General features: G+C 53.1%; 1 protein-coding gene and 1 long non-coding RNA gene across 3 annotated transcripts in view; one reads left to right on the plus strand and one right to left on the minus strand.

Annotated features, from left to right (window-relative positions):
- The window catches only part of LRP1 (LDL receptor related protein 1), an 81,150-nt gene that overhangs the window by 54,619 nt on the left and 7,319 nt on the right, over positions 1 to 19,212 (minus strand). For both annotated transcript variants that reach the window (XM_058742306.1, XM_058742305.1), the window contains exons 2-8: positions 17,299 to 17,421; positions 13,972 to 14,109; positions 11,688 to 11,807; positions 10,129 to 10,257; positions 9,745 to 10,008; positions 680 to 842; positions 378 to 600 (exon numbers count right to left, since the gene is read on the minus strand). In XM_058742306.1, the coding sequence (XP_058598289.1) occupies positions 378 to 600; positions 680 to 842; positions 9,745 to 10,008; positions 10,129 to 10,257; positions 11,688 to 11,807; positions 13,972 to 14,109; positions 17,299 to 17,421 (1,160 nt within the window). The remainder of the gene's footprint in view (positions 1 to 377; positions 601 to 679; positions 843 to 9,744; positions 10,009 to 10,128; positions 10,258 to 11,687; positions 11,808 to 13,971; positions 14,110 to 17,298; positions 17,422 to 19,212) is intronic.
- Positions 7,551 to 14,645, plus strand: LOC131519353 (uncharacterized). Its single transcript, XR_009265604.1, has 4 exons — positions 7,551 to 7,776; positions 8,424 to 8,514; positions 13,579 to 13,631; positions 14,512 to 14,645. It is a non-coding gene; the product is annotated as an uncharacterized LOC131519353 (long non-coding RNA).

Genomic DNA, 19,212 nt, shown 5'->3' on the forward strand with positions numbered 1-19,212 from the left:
CAGGGATGGTTGGTTACCCTAATGATCCCAGATTAGAGGTGCCACCTCTGAGTTGGAAAGGCTTCTAGACTAGGTTCCAGTGCTCTTTCTCAGCTGTGTAATCTCAGGCAAATCACTTAACCTCTTTGAACCCTGCTTTTTTTTCATCCACCAAAAGTGAACTAAGACACTGGCCCGCCTACCTCCCAGGCATCATTGTAAGGATCAAGTGAGAAAAGGGAAGTAAAAGGTGTATCTAAAATGACTGTTTCCACCAGAGTGGAAGCCATATCCTCTCCATGTCCACCCTGCTTCCCACCAGAGAGACTGTCCCACGCTGTCCCCCCTCTCACTGGGAGGCCTAGAGAATGGCTCCCCTGCAAAAGCTTCCCCCTCACCAGAATGCCCTGGATGATGGTCTGCCGGCCCTTGCCCTCGTAGTCTACCACCTCTATATAGTCCAGGTAGGCGTCAGCCCAGTAGACAAGGCGGCTGACCAGGTCCAGCGTGATGCCGTGAGGAAACACAATCTTGCTATCGACCAGCTTGGTGCGGTTCTGCCCATCCATGTCGCAGCGCTCCACCTTTGGGATCTGCCCATAGTCAGTGAAGAACACCTTCCTGCGGGCAGAGGGCACGTTAGCTGCGTTGTGGACATTGAACGCTCTCCCTTCCCCCACAGCCTCTGCCCGCCCCTCACCCCATGGCAGGGTCCAGGGCAATGCCCTTGGGGTTGTAGAGCTCCAGGTCCAGCAAAGTGACACACGTGTCCCCGTTTCGGTTGCAGACAAAGATCCTATCGTCGATGTCATCCACAAAGTAGAAGTTGCCCGTCAGCCAGTCGATGGCCATCTGTTCCACATCTGAAAAGTGTGAGTGAAAGAGCTATGGGGGGAGGCCCACCTCTAGACAGGGCCACCCCTTGTTGGTGCAGAACCCGCCCCCGGAAGCCCACCTCCTCTGGGACGACCTCCTTCACCATGTAGGTGACAGCTGTCTCTCCTCTCTGAGCTCCTCCTATAGGAGTTAATGGCAAGGACACAATTTTGCCTTGTATTCTTTGCCATCTTTCTACCTATTTGGCCTCTCCAAAGTGAAGTGTCTGAGTATCCTCCCACAGAACCCTGCTCTGCACACGGAGTTCAAGGCCAGCACACAGGGGGCACTAGGTATGCGTTGGCTGGTTAGTTGATGGACAAGCTTCCTGAACTCTAGACCTTCCTTGAGCAGGACCATCTTCTTGAGGTACTGAAAGGCATTGAAGACAGGTCCACTGGCTCATCCAGTATTTTTAAATATGCTTTTACTTGAGATACCAGCACTCAGGCTAACTAAAATATCACACATCTTCGATGTTGGCTGGACTTTCATCAATTTTATATGGTAAGTCAGGGTATCTCATGCTAGCCAGGGCACTGACCAAACACTGTACATGTTCCATGACTCTTAAAAATGGAAAAGCAGGGCACACCATCAATAAATGCAATCTGAGAGAAAAGTATGTCAAAATATGGCACCCATAGAGATGGAAAAGGGAAGGCCCACGGTGTCAAAAGGTTGGAATCAGTGACATAGGCCAAACTTCCTCTACTCACTCCTGTTCCCGTTTCTTCAATGTCCCTATTGCTCAATTTCCTCATGTCTTAGGGAGGGTAGGAAGGAGCAGAGAATAAGCTATAGGGCTGGAGGACAGAGAACATAGGAGGAAGGCCATAAAAGGACTCTGAAGGTAAACCGAGGCATGGTTCAGAAAGAAGGGGAGCTTCAGAAAGGTGAGTAGGGGAGGAGGATGGAGACCAGGTGCCCACACTTAGTCTATGCCATCTCTGGAGGCGATGGAAGAGGCTAAAAAGGACTGAAGAGGGTAGGGGTGGAGCAAGGGCAGTGGGAAGTCTGAAGGCTGGAAGTCTGGAGACAGGGACCCCTGCTGGCCTCTTCTAGGCACCTCCTCTCCAGGACCCACTGGCTCCCATCCATTTATTTACTTGTCCCCTTCAACTACCACCACCAGAGGTGATGCTTCTTGCAGACTAGGAATCTCCTAAGACAGTGACTCCTCAGGACTCCTGCCTTGCACTCCACCTTTACCAATTTCAGTAAGTAAAGAGATCTTTGGACCACCTGCCTTTGGCTGAACCTTACCCCCACATGCTACCGACACTCAAACCCAGTAGGGGTTATTCTATCCCCACAGAGCTGTAGGTATAATGACTAGGTGCTCTGCTCAACTCTTCCCTAATCCTTCCCTCTCCCCACAGGGATTCAGAGGCTATTTCCTGACAGTGGGTGGGGGTGGGGGGCAAAGGGAACAGGAACGTGGCTCCCAAGGAACTTGGCTAGGCCCTGACACTGACTCACAGTCACAGGACTTAGGCCGGGGAGGAAGGGCAGGAGCCAATTTGAGGTTCTCATCAAACTAGTTTCCTTTTCAGGTCCCCCCGTTAAACCCCACTTCAGGGTGACTGGAGAAAGAAGTCACAGGGATGAGGCATTGTCCCTACGGTTGCTGATGCACCCCCAAACCCAACCACTCTCTCCCCTGGGCTCCTAGCACCCTGACGACAGTAGAAGAGAGGGGCAGAGCAGCCTGGAAGTGTGGGTCCCAGGCCATGTAGGAAGAGGGCCCAGTGCTGGGATAAGGCAATCACGCTGCTCCATACACCGTTACCACGGAGAAAACAGATTAAAATGAATGCTGCTGGGCCGCCTCCAGAGGAAACCCAAAGTCCCAAACCAGAGTGTGTGTGTGTGTGTGTGTGGCGGGGGGGTGGGGGGGGGTGGGGGGGGGGGGAGACCTGCCGCAGCACCAGGCAGCCAGCAGGCAAGTAGGTTGGAAGGCAAACAGGTTGAAAGGCAAATAGGGCTTCGTGCCCTTTACTTGGTGGGCACAGCAGGGGGCTGCTGGCATGCAGAGGAACTTCATCATTGGAAGCTGGTTTCCCAGCACCAGCTGGTGCAGCTGCGTCCTCCTCTCTAACTTCCTGAGGCTTCCCTGAGTCACTGCCCAGCTCCAGGCTGGCAACACCCTGCCCCTGCTCCCCATCCACCCTTCCCTCAGCGAGAAGGGGGGAGGAAGAAATCTGAAGAGATCAGATGCCCCCCCCCCCCATCCCAGGTGCAGCTACAAATCACCCCCTTAGCCCCAGGAAGTGTTTGACCTTCGAGCCTCCCTCCTGGCCTGGGTTCTCTGCCAATTCCGGGAAGGAAGGCAGAAGGATCGTCCTTGCTCTAGATTATTTACCCTTGGCCGGTCTCCCCTTCCACCTCCCAAAGGCCAGGCACGGCCCCACTCAGCAGGCCGGTGAGGAGTTGGCAAGAACGGGAGTCCCCAGCCCGGCCTTGCCTCCACTTTGGTATTTTTGCAGCTGGAGACTATTAGTCGCAAGCAAAAAAATCCTTTGTTATCCAACCCCCCTCCACCACATTATTTTCCCCTCTCCTAAAGTCCAGATTCCTCTGCCCGCCCAACCACACACACTCACACACATGCACACATCTTCACACACACACACACACGCACACACTTGGCCACTCATACCTAAGGCCAGTGTAGACAGATGGGCTCAGATTGGGAGAGGGAACCTTCCCTCCCGGGCTCCCCTACAGGCAGTATCTGGGCCGTTGCCCTGTCTCACGGCATGAGGGGGGGGGGCGCGGGCAAGTTGAGTCCTGGGTTTCACCCTAGAGGACCTGAATGTTCTGGCCCCACACATTCAGAGGGCAACTGTCCCCTGCAGCCCAGGCTTCTCAGGGCTGAGCCACCCCAGAGCACCCTCCAAGGGGCTCTGGCCAAAGGCCCCAAATCCTGAAGACAGGAGAACCTCAAGTAAACCCAAGGAGAGGAATGCTATATTGTGGAAAGGGTCTGGGGATGGTCTGGGGGCCAAGAAGTTGGGAATTCCAGCTTGCAGAAGGAGGCTAGGAAGCTGGGAGGGGGATGGGATAGTCAAGAGGACAGACCACAGCTTGCCAGTAATGTCATTAAAGACTTTCACTTCCAGGCTCCAGAATAGACCAGGGGTGTGTGTTTATAACTGATGAGCCCTCCCTGCACTCCCCCACCCCAATGCTCAGCACTCTGCATCCCCTATAAGTCCAATTTTTCTCAACTTCTCTACCATTCACATTGTTCAGGAGTTATTTCCCTAAACAGTGGTTGCTTTCCCAAAAACAACAGCCCACCCCATTACTAAGAAGACCCTGGCTTCAGCTACAGGACTCCAGTCACTCTCCCTAAAACAAATCTGGGGGAGGAAGGGCGCCTCCCTGACGTGAGGAAATATCCCCCAATGTATCCACATACCCAAAGATTGTAGGACAGGTCATGAGGCCTGTGGATGAGGGAGGATGAATCCCACTTCCACTTTAACCACATCCCCAGTGGATACACGCATTCTGGTCCTTATTCCAGGAAACTCCCCACCTCTCCCGTCACTCTGCTCCACCCTGAGCCCAGCCAGGCTCTAGACACTGACAGCCTGGGCTCGAATCCTGGTTCTATCATCTTCCAGCTGTGGGATTATGGGAAAGTTACTTAATGTCTGAGTCTCAGTTTGCTCATCTGTAAAATGGGACGGTATATTAACAGCACTTAGCACAGGGCCTGGCACATAATTAACACTCTATAAGTGGGAGCTGTTCATACCATGATCCTCCCTCACCTCAACCCCATTCTTCCCTACCTTGTCCACCCAGTTACCATCTGTGCCTCCAGCTAGAACTCTGTGGCCTCCTGACTAACGGCGGGCCCTCCAGGTGTGCAGTTTGGGGCTAACACCTACTATTCTTCAAGACTCAGCTCAGGTCCCCAGAAGAAAGATTTCTGTATTTCAGGTGCCTGTATGGCCCAGTAATTCCTTTCATCACAGTCTGTTTACCTGACTACAAATATTGTGAGGGCAGGGTGCTGTCTTTCATCTCTGTCCCCGGCGTCTGACACACATATACTGATTCATTCAACAAATATTTGTTGAGTACCGACTCCTCACGCTGTTGTCCTAGAACTGGGACATCACTTTTTCCCTTTCCTTCGACTGCCAGGATCCTCCTTCTCTGGCCTTGGGACTCCCCCACGATGGTGGGAGAACACATCTGTCTGGTAATCCTCCCACTTCTCAGAGCCACTTGGGGATCTTGCCCTGAGTGGGGAGAGGGAGGGCTGGGGGAGAGGATCAGGAGTCTGGGGTCTTTACAAGCAGGTAAAAGACCGCCAGGCAGGTCTGGCAGGAGCTTTGCCAAATGGCAGGTCTCATGCTCCTGTTTCCTGCCGAGCCCTGACTTTAGCTCCTCTTGTTCCCAGAGAGGCCCTGGCTCAGCCACATCACATCACCTCTGTCCCCTGGGCTCCCTTCCTGCCCCACTTGTACCCGCCTGGGGTTTCTGCTCTGCTCCTTACCCTGCCTGGCCCAGGTCCACAAAGGCAGTCAGTGCTGGTCCCAGAGAAGAGATGCCTAAATTCTGCAGCTCTGATTCAGAATCAGAACCAGGATCTTCCCACTATTGAGAAATCCTTGCTGGGCTCTAAAACACATCTTTCTTGCTTAAGTTACTTCCTGTGGCTTGAAAACAGGGAAGGGGGGGGGTTAGGGAGCAGGCTGGGTGGAGAGGCAACTTCAAGGAGACAGCGGGGGAGGAGAGGACAGGCTGGAGCTGAGCCGGGAGACTGAGACGGAGACGTGGGGCTGGCCTAGCCAGGGAGAGGAGAGCAGGGCTGTGAAATGATTAAGAAACTCAGGACGGGAATGGGAAGCAAAAGCACCAGGATGCGGGTGGCCCAAGGCCAAAGAGTGTGCTGGCAGGAGCCCCCGCCCCCCAGGATTCTGACACCCTGTGGGTGAGGAAGGCCAAGGAAGAGGGTGGTGGTGGCTGGCTTTCATATATGAAATCTGGAAGTATTCCATAGGCATAGAGTGGGAGGCTGAGAGGGCCCAGGCTGCCCAGTTCAGTGGAAAGACAGCTCCCCTTCCAGCCGGGAAGACAGTTCATCACAGATGCAGGGGGGTTACTCTCTGCCCCCTCTCTGCCTTCCCTCTAGACACATCACTACCCATTTCCTGTTGTGATTTTAACCACACACATACACACTCGCACACACACGCACACAAAGAAAGAGGGAGGGATAAGTGAAACTGGCCAGCTGGACTTGGGGCCACATTTCGCAACCTTGCTGCTTGCAGCCTAGGGGGCCGTTTATTCCTACCTCCTCCTTCCCCATGCGGGATGGTGCAGGGAAGAAACCCCAGGACCCCTGAGGGCCCCTCCAGAGCATCCCCTCATACACAAAACTTATTTCCCTGAAGGCTTCCATGCACAGCGTCAGAACTTCCCCTCACCACACACACACACCCCTTCCCAGGGCCCCAGTCCTGCAGTCTGCCCTCATTCTTTCTACAGTGGAAACATACCCAAAGCTACTGGAAGACAGGTCAGAGGAACACAGCCAAGGCAATGCAGGGCTGGGGGTGGGTTGGGTCAGCAGACCTGACTTTCAGCCCTGCCCAGGGGCAGCCAGCAGGGGGCTGGGCAGAGCTTAAGTTTCCTTGAGAGCGTGGACAGAGGTGAGGGGCAGAATGGGCAAGCCAGGCCTGGCTCTGGTACTACCAGGCCAACCGACCCCTGTGGGTCTCAGTTTCTAGAACTTCGGTCTTTTGTGTATCACTTTCGAAATGCTTGCCAAGGTGATGTACAGCCTGCACTATCATTTACCTACTGTTTCTTTAAGTCAACTCATTTTTCTTATTTTGCTATATCCTAAGCAATCTATGAAATCATAGATTTGATATACTAGTTATAGGAGTTTCCTAATAGGTATTAAAAAATAAAAATTAATGATAAAAAATGCACATCCATGTATAACCTAAAATCAAGGCAGCCTGCTTTGGGAAAGGCAGTATTAAAAACTGAGGGGCCAGTCTTGGTCCTCCCTAAGGATCTTCCAGCTCTCACTACCATGTTCTCCAGTCACAGAATCAGAATCCACAGAGACCTCCCCATGCTGCTGGGACAGTGGCAGAGGGGAGGATGTGTCCTGGAATTACATCCCAGGAGGGAAGGGAAAGGAAGAGGTGAGGACTCAGCCCCCAAGGCCCCCCAATCCAAGCCAGTGAAAGTCACGGACAGGGGAAGGAGCACTGGCAGCCTGGGCTCAGTTAAGGGAGGAAAGCGCGCATGGCGCGTGCACACACACTCACACACATGCGCACGCACGCACATACACCTTCCGGAACGTGTGAGGACATTGGTAAGACAGTGTCCCCTAACTCTTGGGCAGAAACAGAGGGAAGGAGCTGGGATCAAGACAGGAAAAAGCAGGAGCTTCGATCCCCAGCCGGCTCCACGGAGCCTCTCCTGGAAGCTGCACCAACCCCTGAGCGTGGCAGGGCTCTGGGAGGGGCCCTCTGAGGGCTCTCAGGACTCAGAGCAGGTCTGCAACACACAAGCCCTAGGACCCATGTGAAACAGGCTCACTTCCTGGCCTCCTTCCTTTTTTCTATTCTATTTCTGTTCCCAGAGTTTTCTCTGGGGCAGGCTCCCCCTTCTTCCCACAGCAGCAAGCAGGCTTCTCTCCGCCTCTCTGTGTCTTGGCCTCTGGGCCCCAGCACCTCTCAATTGTCAGACTCCTCCCTCCTGCATGGGGCTCCCTCCCAGGGGTGCAATGGAGGTCATGGTCCTAGCCAGGAATGGGATGATTGCAGGGAGAGCTCCCCCAGGGGGCAGAGAGAAAGCAGGAGAAAGCAGGAGCCTTTCTTCTTCATCCCCCTTGGGGAGCTAATTACAGGCCAGCAGCCCACTGCACAGGTGAGTGCCTGGGACAGCCACCCGCACACCAGGACAGGGCACCTAGCCTCTCCTGGGAAGGGGCTGAACTAGAGACGGGGGAGGGTGCTAGGGGAGAGACACTTCCGACATCCTCATCTCAGGGCCCATAATTAGTTTGTGGGATGAGAGCAAAACAACCATCCTCAGGGTGACAGCCAGACATTCAGGCGGCATGGGGCGTGGGGTGGGGGCAGGGCAGGGAGGAGGGACAGAGGCTGGGGCCACAGGAACCCACTCATCCACCCCACTAGCATTTCTGCCCGGAACCTTGGTCTCCTCCTGCCTCCTGGACTCTGCCCCAGAGGGGCCCAGTGAATCCAACAGACCGGGAGGCAAGGTTCTATTTGCCAAGGGAGGGGTACCCGCCTGAGCTTATTTCCTGCTTCACTTTGGGAGGAAAGCAGGAGAGGGGGCCAGGCCAGAGCAAAAGCGGAGAAGTTTCCCATCAGGGCACCCTCGCCAGCCGCCTACCCACGAGCCCATCGTCTGGCCCGGAGGCAGGCCCAGGGAGGGAGCTGCCAGAGCTGTTTGCCCAGACAGGCCTGTTGGGTGGGGCTGTCAACAAGGAGCAGGGAGAGGGCAGCCGTCTCATGGGGTCTCACCCTGTGCTACCCTATCTGCCATAGGGTTCCCTGATCTGCCCACCCCTCAAGAGTTCAGCCAACCACGTGTGGCAGCCCCCAGCCGGCATTCCAAGGAAGACGAGTCTGATCACAGGTGAGCCTTGGTGACCAACAGCCCAAGGACATCACTGTGATGCTCTGGAGGAGCTGGAGACAAGGTGTGGACCATACGATGAGGCCACAGAGGGCGAGGGCTCTCAGGAACCCCTGCTACCCCACAGCTAAGCCCATACATCCTCCGAGGATCTCTGTCTTCTGTGGGGATCATCATATGGGGACACAATGAAGGAACTTAAAGATCTACGAGGCCCAAGGTTCACCATCCTAAAGCTTGTGACTTACCTCTGGCTTTCACTTCAGTTTATCTGATCTGGACAGGCAAGCTCATACCCATGATGTGGATTAGGAAATCAAAGCAGGGACAGGGAATTCTGATTTATTCAAGATCACAGATCAAGTTACCCTCCCTCCCAGGGGTCAGATCAGCCACAGGCCAGATCTTCCCCCTCAGCCCTGTGGTGCATTTCCTGGAAATGTGATGGTGCCAGATGTTTTGTTTGTTTATGTAACAGCATCTGAGAGGAGCGGGGCTGCTCCAGGCAGTGGATCTATGCCCCGGCCCCATCCCTAGGTACACCCTGTCTTCCACCCCTAAGACAGCAAGGTACAGCCCCGGGAAGGAGTTTGAATGGGAACATCCAGGAGGTCTTAAAACACTCCTGTGGCCCCAGGGCTCACTGCTTCTCCTATAGTCTCATTCACTGCCACAAAGCTGCCCCCAAAACAGCCTCAGGACCCCCACACTCACCCTGCAGCCATGGGTCCGTTCTGGCCATGCCCCCAAGGAGAATAATGGAACATGGAGACAAACCCAGCCAAGCCCTGACCTCTTTGCACCCAGTCCTAACTTAGCAAGCTTCCCTCAAGGCTCCAGGCCTTTTCTTTCCCTTGCCCTGACTCCTGCCGCATGGGAAAGCCCCTCTGTGGTCTAATCAACACTTGTCTCTCTGAGAAGGGACAGTCCCTTGTCTCTGGAGATTGACCATTCAGTGCCTCCTCAGCCCTCTTCCTCAGCCCTGGGCCAAAACCAGGAGCCATCTGGAGCTCAGAGAGAAGGAAGGGAGCATAGCCATAACTCTGTCCCTGCTCCAAGTAGGTGTCATCTTGTGCAGCCCCCTGCCTTAGCTTCAGGCAAGGCCTTCTTATTTAGACTCCTGCCCCAGACAGGGGTCATCCCATCTAACTGCCTTTGTCCTAGGCAGGCACCAGCTTGCCCATCTTCCCTCCCTTCCCCTGCTCTCCAAGCTGGGAGCAGGCGACTCACGGTGCAGACTGAGGGAGATGTTGATGGTGTGCTCATCCACGAAGCCCTTCAGGCCAGGCATGCGGGCACACTTGAGCTGTGTCTGGGCAGCGCTGTCCCCAACATGCACCCAACACACAGTCTCGTTGGTGTAGCTGAAGTCCATGGCTGTGGTCTGCCGTGTACTAGTGGGCGTGATGGTAGACACTTGGGCCCCACTCAGGTACGTAGCCAGGATGTTCTGGGAGTTGGCAATCAGCAGCACAGGGGGCCGGTCTACTGGCTCTGTAGGTGGAGGAGAGAAGGGTCGATGCAGCAAGGGGCTCTAGGACCTCTCAGGCCACTCCCCATCGGGGAGCAACATGGAGGCCACCTATCATTGTGACCACAGCTGACCCCACCTACCATTCTTGGCCTTGCAGGAGCGGTTGTCTGGCTGCAGCAGGTATCCTTCCACACAGCCACACGTAAAGGAGCCATCTGTGTTGGTGCACAGCTGGCTGCAGGTGCCGTAAACTGAGCACTCATCAAAGTCTGCCGGGAAAAGGGCAAGAGCATGGTCATCTCCAGTGTAATAAGGACAGGGAAGTGGGTGCCCTCAGACACCATCCAAAGGTGGTGTCCATCCCTACAGCCTCTTTGGAGGGCGATTTGGCAGAATCTACCACAACAGGAAAGGTGCAAACTTTATCACCTAGCAAGTCCGAACTTGGAATCTACCCTCGAGAAATACCCACACGCGTGCACATCATCCATTCATTCAGAAAAGATTTCTTGAGTATCTACTATATGCCAGGTACTGTCCTAGGCTCTGAAGATATATCCGTGAACAAAAGAGATTCAAACTGCTGCCCTCATGAAACTTACATTCTGATAATAAATGAAATATTGGCATTTCCATGATAAAACAGAGAGGTAAGTTATATGTTAGAGGTGATAATACAGTGGAAACGAGACTGGTGCTGTGGGAAAATATTAAGCAGAGAAAGGGAATATGGAATGTAGGCAGTGGGTTGTGATTTTAGGGATGGTCTCACTGAGAAGGTGGCATTTGTGCAAAGACTCCAGGGAGGTAAATCTTGAAACAGAAAAGGTTGCACTGTTTGTGACAGAAACTGGAACATCTTACTCATCGATAGGGAGATTGCCAAGTAAACTGTGGTAATCAATAGTCATACTCCATAGTGGTTTCTGAAAGTACGAGGTAGATGTCTACATATATTTTTATATGCTTATTTATTTATTTTGAGAGAGAATGAGAGAGCGTGGGGGAGGGTCAGAGAGAGAGAGGGAGAGAGAGAATCTTAAGCAGGTTCTGCACTGTCAGCGCAGAGCCCGATGCAGGGTTCGATCCCACGAACCATGAGATCGTGACCTGAACTGAAATCAAGAGCCAGTCACTCAACAACGGAGCCACCCAGGCGCTCCCCCCTCCCTACATATTAATATCGAAAAATCTCTAGAACCTACTGAGTGAGAAAACTGAAGAGAAGTATGTACAGTATGATATGTATGTGAAAAAGAGCATATGCACATAAACAATACTTTCAGTTAGATCATCTGTGAATACAGGCAGAGAGATGTACAGAAAAAGGACTGGGGAGAAAGATAGCAAACTGGTAACACAGCTTACCTCCAGAGAGGGGAAAGGGAGCAGAACTGAAAAGGATTCGTCAAAGGAGACTTTGGTTTTTATCTATAATGCTTTAATGTTTTTACAAGAAAACTCACATATGATCTATGTAATTTTAAGAGGAATTTAGTGGAATTTGGTGGAAGTAAGTGGTTAGGGCTCACAGTCATGCCCACAGGCTGCAGGGCATGTAATCGTGCCTCCTCTTTTGTACCTTCTGTCTCATTCTTCTCCTACCCTGGCCAGGCCCACTGGCCGGCCCCACGCCCGTCCCCACCTGTGCCCACCCCAGCAAACGCACATGTGCACACAAGCACATGCACTCACATACCTTTGCAGGTCTTGCCATCTGCCTGTAGTTGAAAGCTATTGTTGCAGTAGCAGGTGGGCCCGTTGAGTGTGGGGACACAGTGGTGCTGGCAGCCCAGCTGAGAACACTGTCCTTGGAGCTCTGTGTGGGGGCAGGCGACATGCACTCAGGCCCCCAGACCTGGCGGCCACACCCAGATCGTAACCTTCCCCCAACTCCCGCCAACCCTTCAGAAACCACTTCCAAGGCTTGTAGTGTCAGAGATGGAAGGGGCTTAGGAATCATCTGACATATTTTGCAAGTGAGGAAACTGAGGCCCAGGGAGGTTATAAGACAGGCCCAAGCTCCCACGGCCAATTATGGCTTAGAATCCATATCTTCCTGCTCTGGCTGCTCTGGACTCCCTCTGTCTCCATGAAAGAGGGGCTCTGGCAGTTGTGGGGGTCAACAGGGAGCGAGGACAGTGAGTCTCATTCTCTTCATATGCCTCTTATCTGCCCTGCCCAGGAACCACAATGCTGGCTTCGGGGCTGAGGGTGAGGAGTGGGCATGGGATGGGTCTCTCCCCTCAGGATCCCAGCTCTAGTCTGGAAGCACCTCTCCAGCCCATCCCTCAAGCCCTAGAGACCTCAAAGAGAAGGTCCGAGGTCCAGGTAGAAGATGAGAGGAGGAGCAAAACTGGTTCCCTCAGGACCTTTCTCTAATCTTTTCCTCCTGCTGCTGACCCACTTCCACAGGGGAGACAGAAGGGAATGAGACAGGAGGGGGAAGAGGTGGGAGAGCAGCTGCCCCCCCCAGACCAGCGACCCAATTAATGGCCTTGCGTGGGGCCAGGCGGCCTGGCCACAAAGACCCCTTTGTCCAGCGGCCTCACACCCCCACTTCCCCCCCACCTAGGAGAGAGAGCTGCCCGAGATGCTAAGACGTTTAGAAGCACTAAGCCTGCCAGGAGGAGCTGGACTGGGGGGCCAGGCCCTGGTTATTTCTTCTCCTCCCCACCTCCACCCAACAGCCCAAATGTGCTGCCTGTCCAGCCCTTCCCCACAAAGGATGGAGATCGGCGGGGGGGGGGGGGGGGGGGGGGGGGGTCGGGGGGGGGAGGGCGGTAATTTTTTGTTCTGGAAAATCTAGAGAAGAATTTCTCTTTTGGATGTGCGGCAGGAGGATAAGGAGGCCCAACTTCTGTCATATCAGAGAAGGGAGTTCAGACCCTAGGTTCTCCAGGTTCTTTGTTGTTTTTGATGCTAACAAGGTATTCAAAAGGAAGCAAACTTGAACATGTACCATTCGATAAGATGGGATGGGCATGGTAATTCAAGTCAGCCCCTAGGCCTAAGCTCTGCATCCCATCCCAGGAGCTCTAGACAAAAACATGCAAAATTAACACAAGGAAAGGATAAAAATCTTCCACAAACTCCCTTGCTCCACACTCCCTGCCCTCAGTGAACAGGATCCAAATGTGTCTCCTCCCACAGGCAGATGTTTCTGACATGCGTACAGGCCCAGACGCCACCATCACCCAGGGGCCTGCTCAAGCTCTGGAGACCTTGAGCTCAGTAGAAGGGAGAAGTCACTATTCCCTATTCCCTGCCTCGCACGAATGAGTCTCTGCCTTACCGACGGAATCCTCCCCACTGCTCACGCATGACCCAGACTCTCCCTGGCCCACAGGGCCTTTGGGGGAAGAATGGCAGGGCTGGCGACCTGAGCTACAGCAGGAAAGGGACCTATCATCCTAACGTTCCCTCCTCGGCCTGGATGACCTCTCATCAAACAGCTTCAGAGTGTCTCAAAGATCTGCATTTCCTGGGGGATGGCTTCTGGGGCATCAGGAGGGAATTAGGTGAACCAGACTCCACATCCCCACCCCCAGCTTCAATCACAGCATCTCTTTTTCCCTGTTCACACTCAGGTTGCATGTAAGAAACCATGTGAAGAAAGGACCCTACTATCTACAACAACAAGGTATGAAAATACTGACCTAGTACAAAGCTCTCATTTTACAGGTGGGATACTGGGATTTGGAGAGAGGTAGTGACTTGGCCAAGCACACACGGCCAAAGAGAAGTGTCCAGGCCAGCACCCATACTGATCCCCACAGGGCTGTTGACCAAGCTCCAAACCCAAAGGCCCACTGATTTGGGCTGCTATCTGGTGGCAAATCTGTGCATGGGAGCAGGACAAGGCCTCATCCCCACTGAAGGTGTGAGGACAGTCCTCGGATGGTGGGCCTCCAGACCCATCACAGGCCTGGCTGAGAACTCACTGCATCCATCTGGGGCAGGAGAAGTGGAAGAGCCCTTACCTCGGCAGTGGGGCCCCTCATCCGAACCATCCACACAGTCCTGGACTCCGTTGCAGAGGCGGGACATGAGAATACACATCTCGGTGCCCAGGCAATTGTGTTCATTTGGCTGACATCGCTGGGCCTTACTCTGTGGACCTGGGGGCAGATGGGAAGCCTGGCATGAACAAGGTGGCTAGACTGGCTGTCTAGCCACTTGTTCACCAGGAGAGGCGATGAGGACACCAAGACTGGGGTTTCAGATACCCGCATTTCTTAGATCTCAGGAGGTCTCAGGGGCTGGTTAGATTTTCCCACCTAGGGCCCTTTGTCATCATTCCCAAAGGTAGCCACACACCCAGGAGCAGCCGGGCAGAGGGAAGAACTAGGCCTTCAGCAGAGTCCGCTCCCCACATGCCCGATACGTACGGACCCCAACACCTCCACACTGTACACTCAAGAGTCGGGCTGAGATTTAGAGGCGAAAGGTTTTGAGGAGCCGAGGAAAGCAGAGTCCATGGCAGAGAGGCTCAAATGTTAAAGAACACTTTCTTCCCAAAGCTCCCTGGGGCACAGAGCCGGGGCTGAAAGCCAGACAAAGTTGCACTGTCCGATACATAGCAACAGCCATATGTGGCTATTGTGCACCTGAAATGCGACTAGTTCAAACTGTAAGTATAAAATACTACACTGGCTTTAAAGACTTAAGTTTTCTTTAATTTAATTTATTTTCTATTTTTTGAGAGAGAGAGAGCATGAGTGGGGGAGATGGGCAGACGGAGAGAGAAAGAATCCTAAGCAGGCTCCATGTTCAGCATGGAGCTCAACACGGGGCTCAATCCCATGACCCAGGGATCGTGACCTGAGCTGAAATGAAGAGTCGGACACTCGGGGCGCCTGGGTGGCTCAGTCGGTTGAGCGGCCAACCTCGGCTCAGGTCACAATCTCGCGGTCCGTGAGTTCGAGCCCCGCGTCGGGCTCTGTGCTGACAGCTTGGAGTCTGGAGCCTGTTTCGGATTCTGTGTCTCCCTCTCTCTGACCCTCCCCCGTTCATGCTCTGTCTCTCTCTGTCTCAAAAATAAATAAACGTTAAAAAAAAAAAAATTAAAAAAAAAAAAAAGAGTCGGACACTCAACCAACTGAGCCACCCAGGCGCCCCTGGCATTAAAGACTTAATACCAAAAAAAATAAAAAATAAATAAATAAATAAATAAATAAATAAATAAATAAAGGCTTAATACCACATACACAAAAAAGAATGCAAAAGATCTCATTGCTAATATTATATGATTAATATACAGAAATAATAACATTTCAGATACATTTGGTAATATAAAATTAAAATTGACTTCACTTAACTACTCTTACCTCTTTTTTTTAAATTTTTTTTAATGTTTATTTATTTTTGAGAGAGAGGTAGAGTATGAGTGGGGAGGGGCAGAGAGAGACAGAGACAGAGACAGAGACAGAATCCAAAGCAGGCTCCAGGCTCTGAGCTGTCAGCACAGAGCCCAACGCAGGGCTCGAACTCACAGACTGAGAGATCATGACCTGAGCTGAAGTCGGACACTTAACCAACTGAGCCACCCAGGTGCCCCTACTCTTACCTCTTTTAATGTGGCTACCAGAAAATTTCAAAATTGCATATGTGGCTCACATTATATTTCTGTTGGATGATACCACTCTAGATGCCCAATCCCAGGGCAGCCTGCCCAGTGGAAGGATTTGGGAAGCATCAAGGGTTGTGGCCCACTGATGATGTCTCTGGTACTTCCTTTGTTGCCCAGGAAGATGGGCCAGGGCGAGCAGGGTAGAGCTCCTCAGGGAATCCTAAGGAGGCCACGCAGGTTAGGATGCTGGCTGAGCCCATGCGTTAGGAGACAGACCACTGCACCCTGGCTCCCATGCCTGGACAGGGTGTGTGAGAGAGTATCTGTGTGTGAGCCCATCTGTCTACGTATGCCTGGGGAGGAGTACCTGTACATGGGTGAAGGAGGTGAGGAGCGAGGAGTGTGGAGTCAGGGTGTGTCTGCACGTGCTGGTCTCTGCTGGTGCTTCTGGCCTCAGTCTGTGCATTTCCATGTCCTTCAGGAGTGAGTCTGGATTTTTACGAGTGTCTGGGGGTGTCTGTCTGAGGTTGGGCTTCTGCATCCCTGTTTGAGAGTGTGGACTCTGTGTTGCTATAAGAATGTGTCTGTGCTGACGTGTGCCCTGGTCTGTGTGCGTGTGTGTGTGTTTTGGGGGGGGGGTGGTGGTGATGGTGGTGGGGAGGGATGCATCAGGGCCCCCCTGATGGGTCTGGGAGGGTACATGAGTGCAAACAATGTGGGGATGTGTCTAAGGTGGGGTCTGCATCAAACTGAAGAAAGATCCGGCCCCTCTGCATGGCTACCATCACCCCCACATCAAGCATCAGGGTAAAACAAAGTAGGGCGTAAAGGTGGTATCTGGCAAGAAGAATCTCCAGGCTGAACTCCCCTCACCATAGAAACACTTGAAGACTATCCCCGACTCTACCCCTCGAGGGCAGGGTATGGGGAAAAGACAGAGAGAACTGGTGGTTCCCTTTCTGGCCCTAAAATTATTCCTGACCATTGTGGGTGAGGGTATAGGGAGAGGACAGGGAATAGAGCTGGAGCAGGATAAATCTGGGAGAGAGAACAGGGACAGACCTAGGAATGCAGGGTCTCCTAGACCCTGGCCCCGATTGGCCAAGCAGTGAGAGGCTGAAGGTGGGGACCCCAGGACTCTACCAGCTGCCCAACACTCTGGGGTCCCGCCAGCAAATCCTCCACCCCCCACTGGCAGGGTAAAGGCTGGGTGCGGACCTTTCTCCCAGTTTAAACAGCTGCCTCTGATTACACCACTTACTGGGGCAGGGGAAGGCGGGGGTGGCGGGAAACGCACAGGGGTGGGGCTTCTGGTACAGAGACTGAGTAAGAGCCACTGGCCTTTGGCCTGGGAACCTGAGGACAGGAAGAGGACCCGGCAAGACCTGGGGGCACTTATTAAGAGTCAGAAGTCTCAGAGGTGGGAAGAAGAGGACTGAGCAAGAAGGGAAGGGAAGCTGGGCTCTCTCCTTCCAGCAAAGCTGTCAGCCCAGACAACAAAGCCTCTGGCAGGCTTGGGGGTATGGCCGCTAAAGGAGCAATCGGATGTGTCATTCTGAGCACATCATGCACCGTGCCGGGCACTTTGAAGAGGGGGAGAGAATAGTTTTAGCTGTGTCATGGACAAACAATCACAGAGCAAGGTCCACACCAGGCTAGAGATCAGTCGTCCTTATCCCAAACTTCCTGAGCCAAAAGGAAAAGGCGTTTAGGAGAAGGGATCAGAAAAAGTACTTACAAATCTCAGGTGCCTCATCGGATCCGTCCGGGCAGTCCCTCTCACCATCACACCGCCAGCCTTTGGAGATACAGGTGATCTGGTCTCTGCAGGCAAACTGTTTGGGGCTACAAGTCTTAGGGGCTAGGAGTAAGGAAAGAAAACAATGAAAGGTGGAGGGCAACTCTACGACCTTAAAGTCCCTAGAGCTCCTCCTCCTTCCCCAGCATCAGGCCCATCTGGCCCAGACTCTGAGCTACAGTCCAGGTACCTAGGGTGGCAGGCGGCTGTGGGATACTCCCAGAATACCGTGTACCTGTGGTGGGGGGAAGGCGAAGGATGCAGGAAACGTATCTTACAGCCTGCTCATCCACCCCAGATGCTGCCTGTCCAGTGTGCCTCTCCAGTTCTCAGGGTCAAAGCCCTTGCTGTTCTGCATTACTCTGGTCAGACACCAGTGGCCCCAGTTTTGTTGACCGAGAGTGACGGTGAAAGATCAGGACTTAGGCCTTTGACATTTTTTCTCTTTATCTTCCTTTCCCTCCCCCTAGAAGCCGAGAGCCACTTTATTTATTTGTTTGTTTATTCATTTATTTATTTATTTATTTATTTATTTATTTATTTATTTTTGAGCGAGCTCTAAGCCCAATGTGGGGTTTGAACTCACGACCCTGAGATCAAGAATCCCACGCTCTTCCAATCAACCCAGGCACCCTAAGGGGTGTTCTTTTCTAACCTCTTTGCTCAGTCCGCCCTCTGTGGCACTCCTGGTCCCTGAAACCCATCACCCTGCCCATCTCCAACTCCTAACCACCAGGCCCCAGACAGGAAGTGGTGGGGGGTGCCCTCGGCACAGTGATGACTTAGAGACTGTATCAGCAGAAGTATAGGAGGGAAAGGCAAGGCAGGGTAGGGAGCCCTGCCTCCACCTCCATTCTCTAAAGACACGGCTCCCCTTGTTGGTTAAACCTCAAGGAGGGCTTTCAGTAGATGTCGTCTGAGATAAAAGGCACAGAAGACAGCTCAGGATGCCACAACTGCAGAGCCGCAGCAGAAGGGTGACTGGGAGCTGGTTTCAGGCCAGTTAACCTGTGGAGTTACTACATCCAGGACCTCTTTGCCCTGTCCTTCGCCCCCTCTTCACCTTCCTCTGCTCCCACCTAGATTTCTTGCCTCATTCTCCAAGGAGGAATTAAGAATGGTAACACTAACTCTTACTGTGGGCTCAGTATGCATGGGAACTGTAGTCAACCCGTTCTTTCCATGTATCATCTCATTTAATCCTCTCCACAATATGACAAAATAGGTAGTGCTACTAATACCATCATTCATAGATGAGGAAGCCAAGCCCCAGAAAAGGTGGGGTCACATAGCAAGCAAGTGACCAAACCAGGACTCAAACCAGTTGAGCCAACGCTAAGCTTTTAGCCAGGGCAGTCCGCATCAGCCTCCCAGCTCCCACAGAGACATCCTCAGGAGCTTTTCCTTCTAACCCCGTCACCATGTCCTCCATGGGAAGAAAAGTCCCCTGCTCTCCCTCATCCCCACCCAGGGCTGGGTTCCCAGTCTCCCAGCCCATCATCGCCTTTTCCTTGGCCTGTTGTAAATTCCATCTCTATTCAGCTGGCATGCACTGAAGACCAGCCTGGGGTGCCAAGGAGGAATGAGATGCCCCCTTGGGAGCCCCAGTCCCCCTGGGAAGACAGCTGTACACAACTAACTCAAATGCAGGGCAGAATGAGCTCAGGGCTGAGACAGAGTATAAATAAAGTATGTCAGGGCTCTGAGCAGGAAGGGATAGAGTCTGAGGAGGGCCACACGGAGACGATGTCCTCCCTCCCTAACCCCCATCTCTGGCAGAAGGGACTGCACCCAGGCCCCTGGCCAGGATGAGAGCCGAGTTCAGGAAACACATCAAGGATGGCCTGGCCAGGC

The sequence above is a fragment of the Neofelis nebulosa genome, chromosome 8, assembly GCF_028018385.1.
Source record: "Neofelis nebulosa isolate mNeoNeb1 chromosome 8, mNeoNeb1.pri, whole genome shotgun sequence".
NCBI lineage: Eukaryota > Metazoa > Chordata > Mammalia > Carnivora > Felidae > Neofelis > Neofelis nebulosa.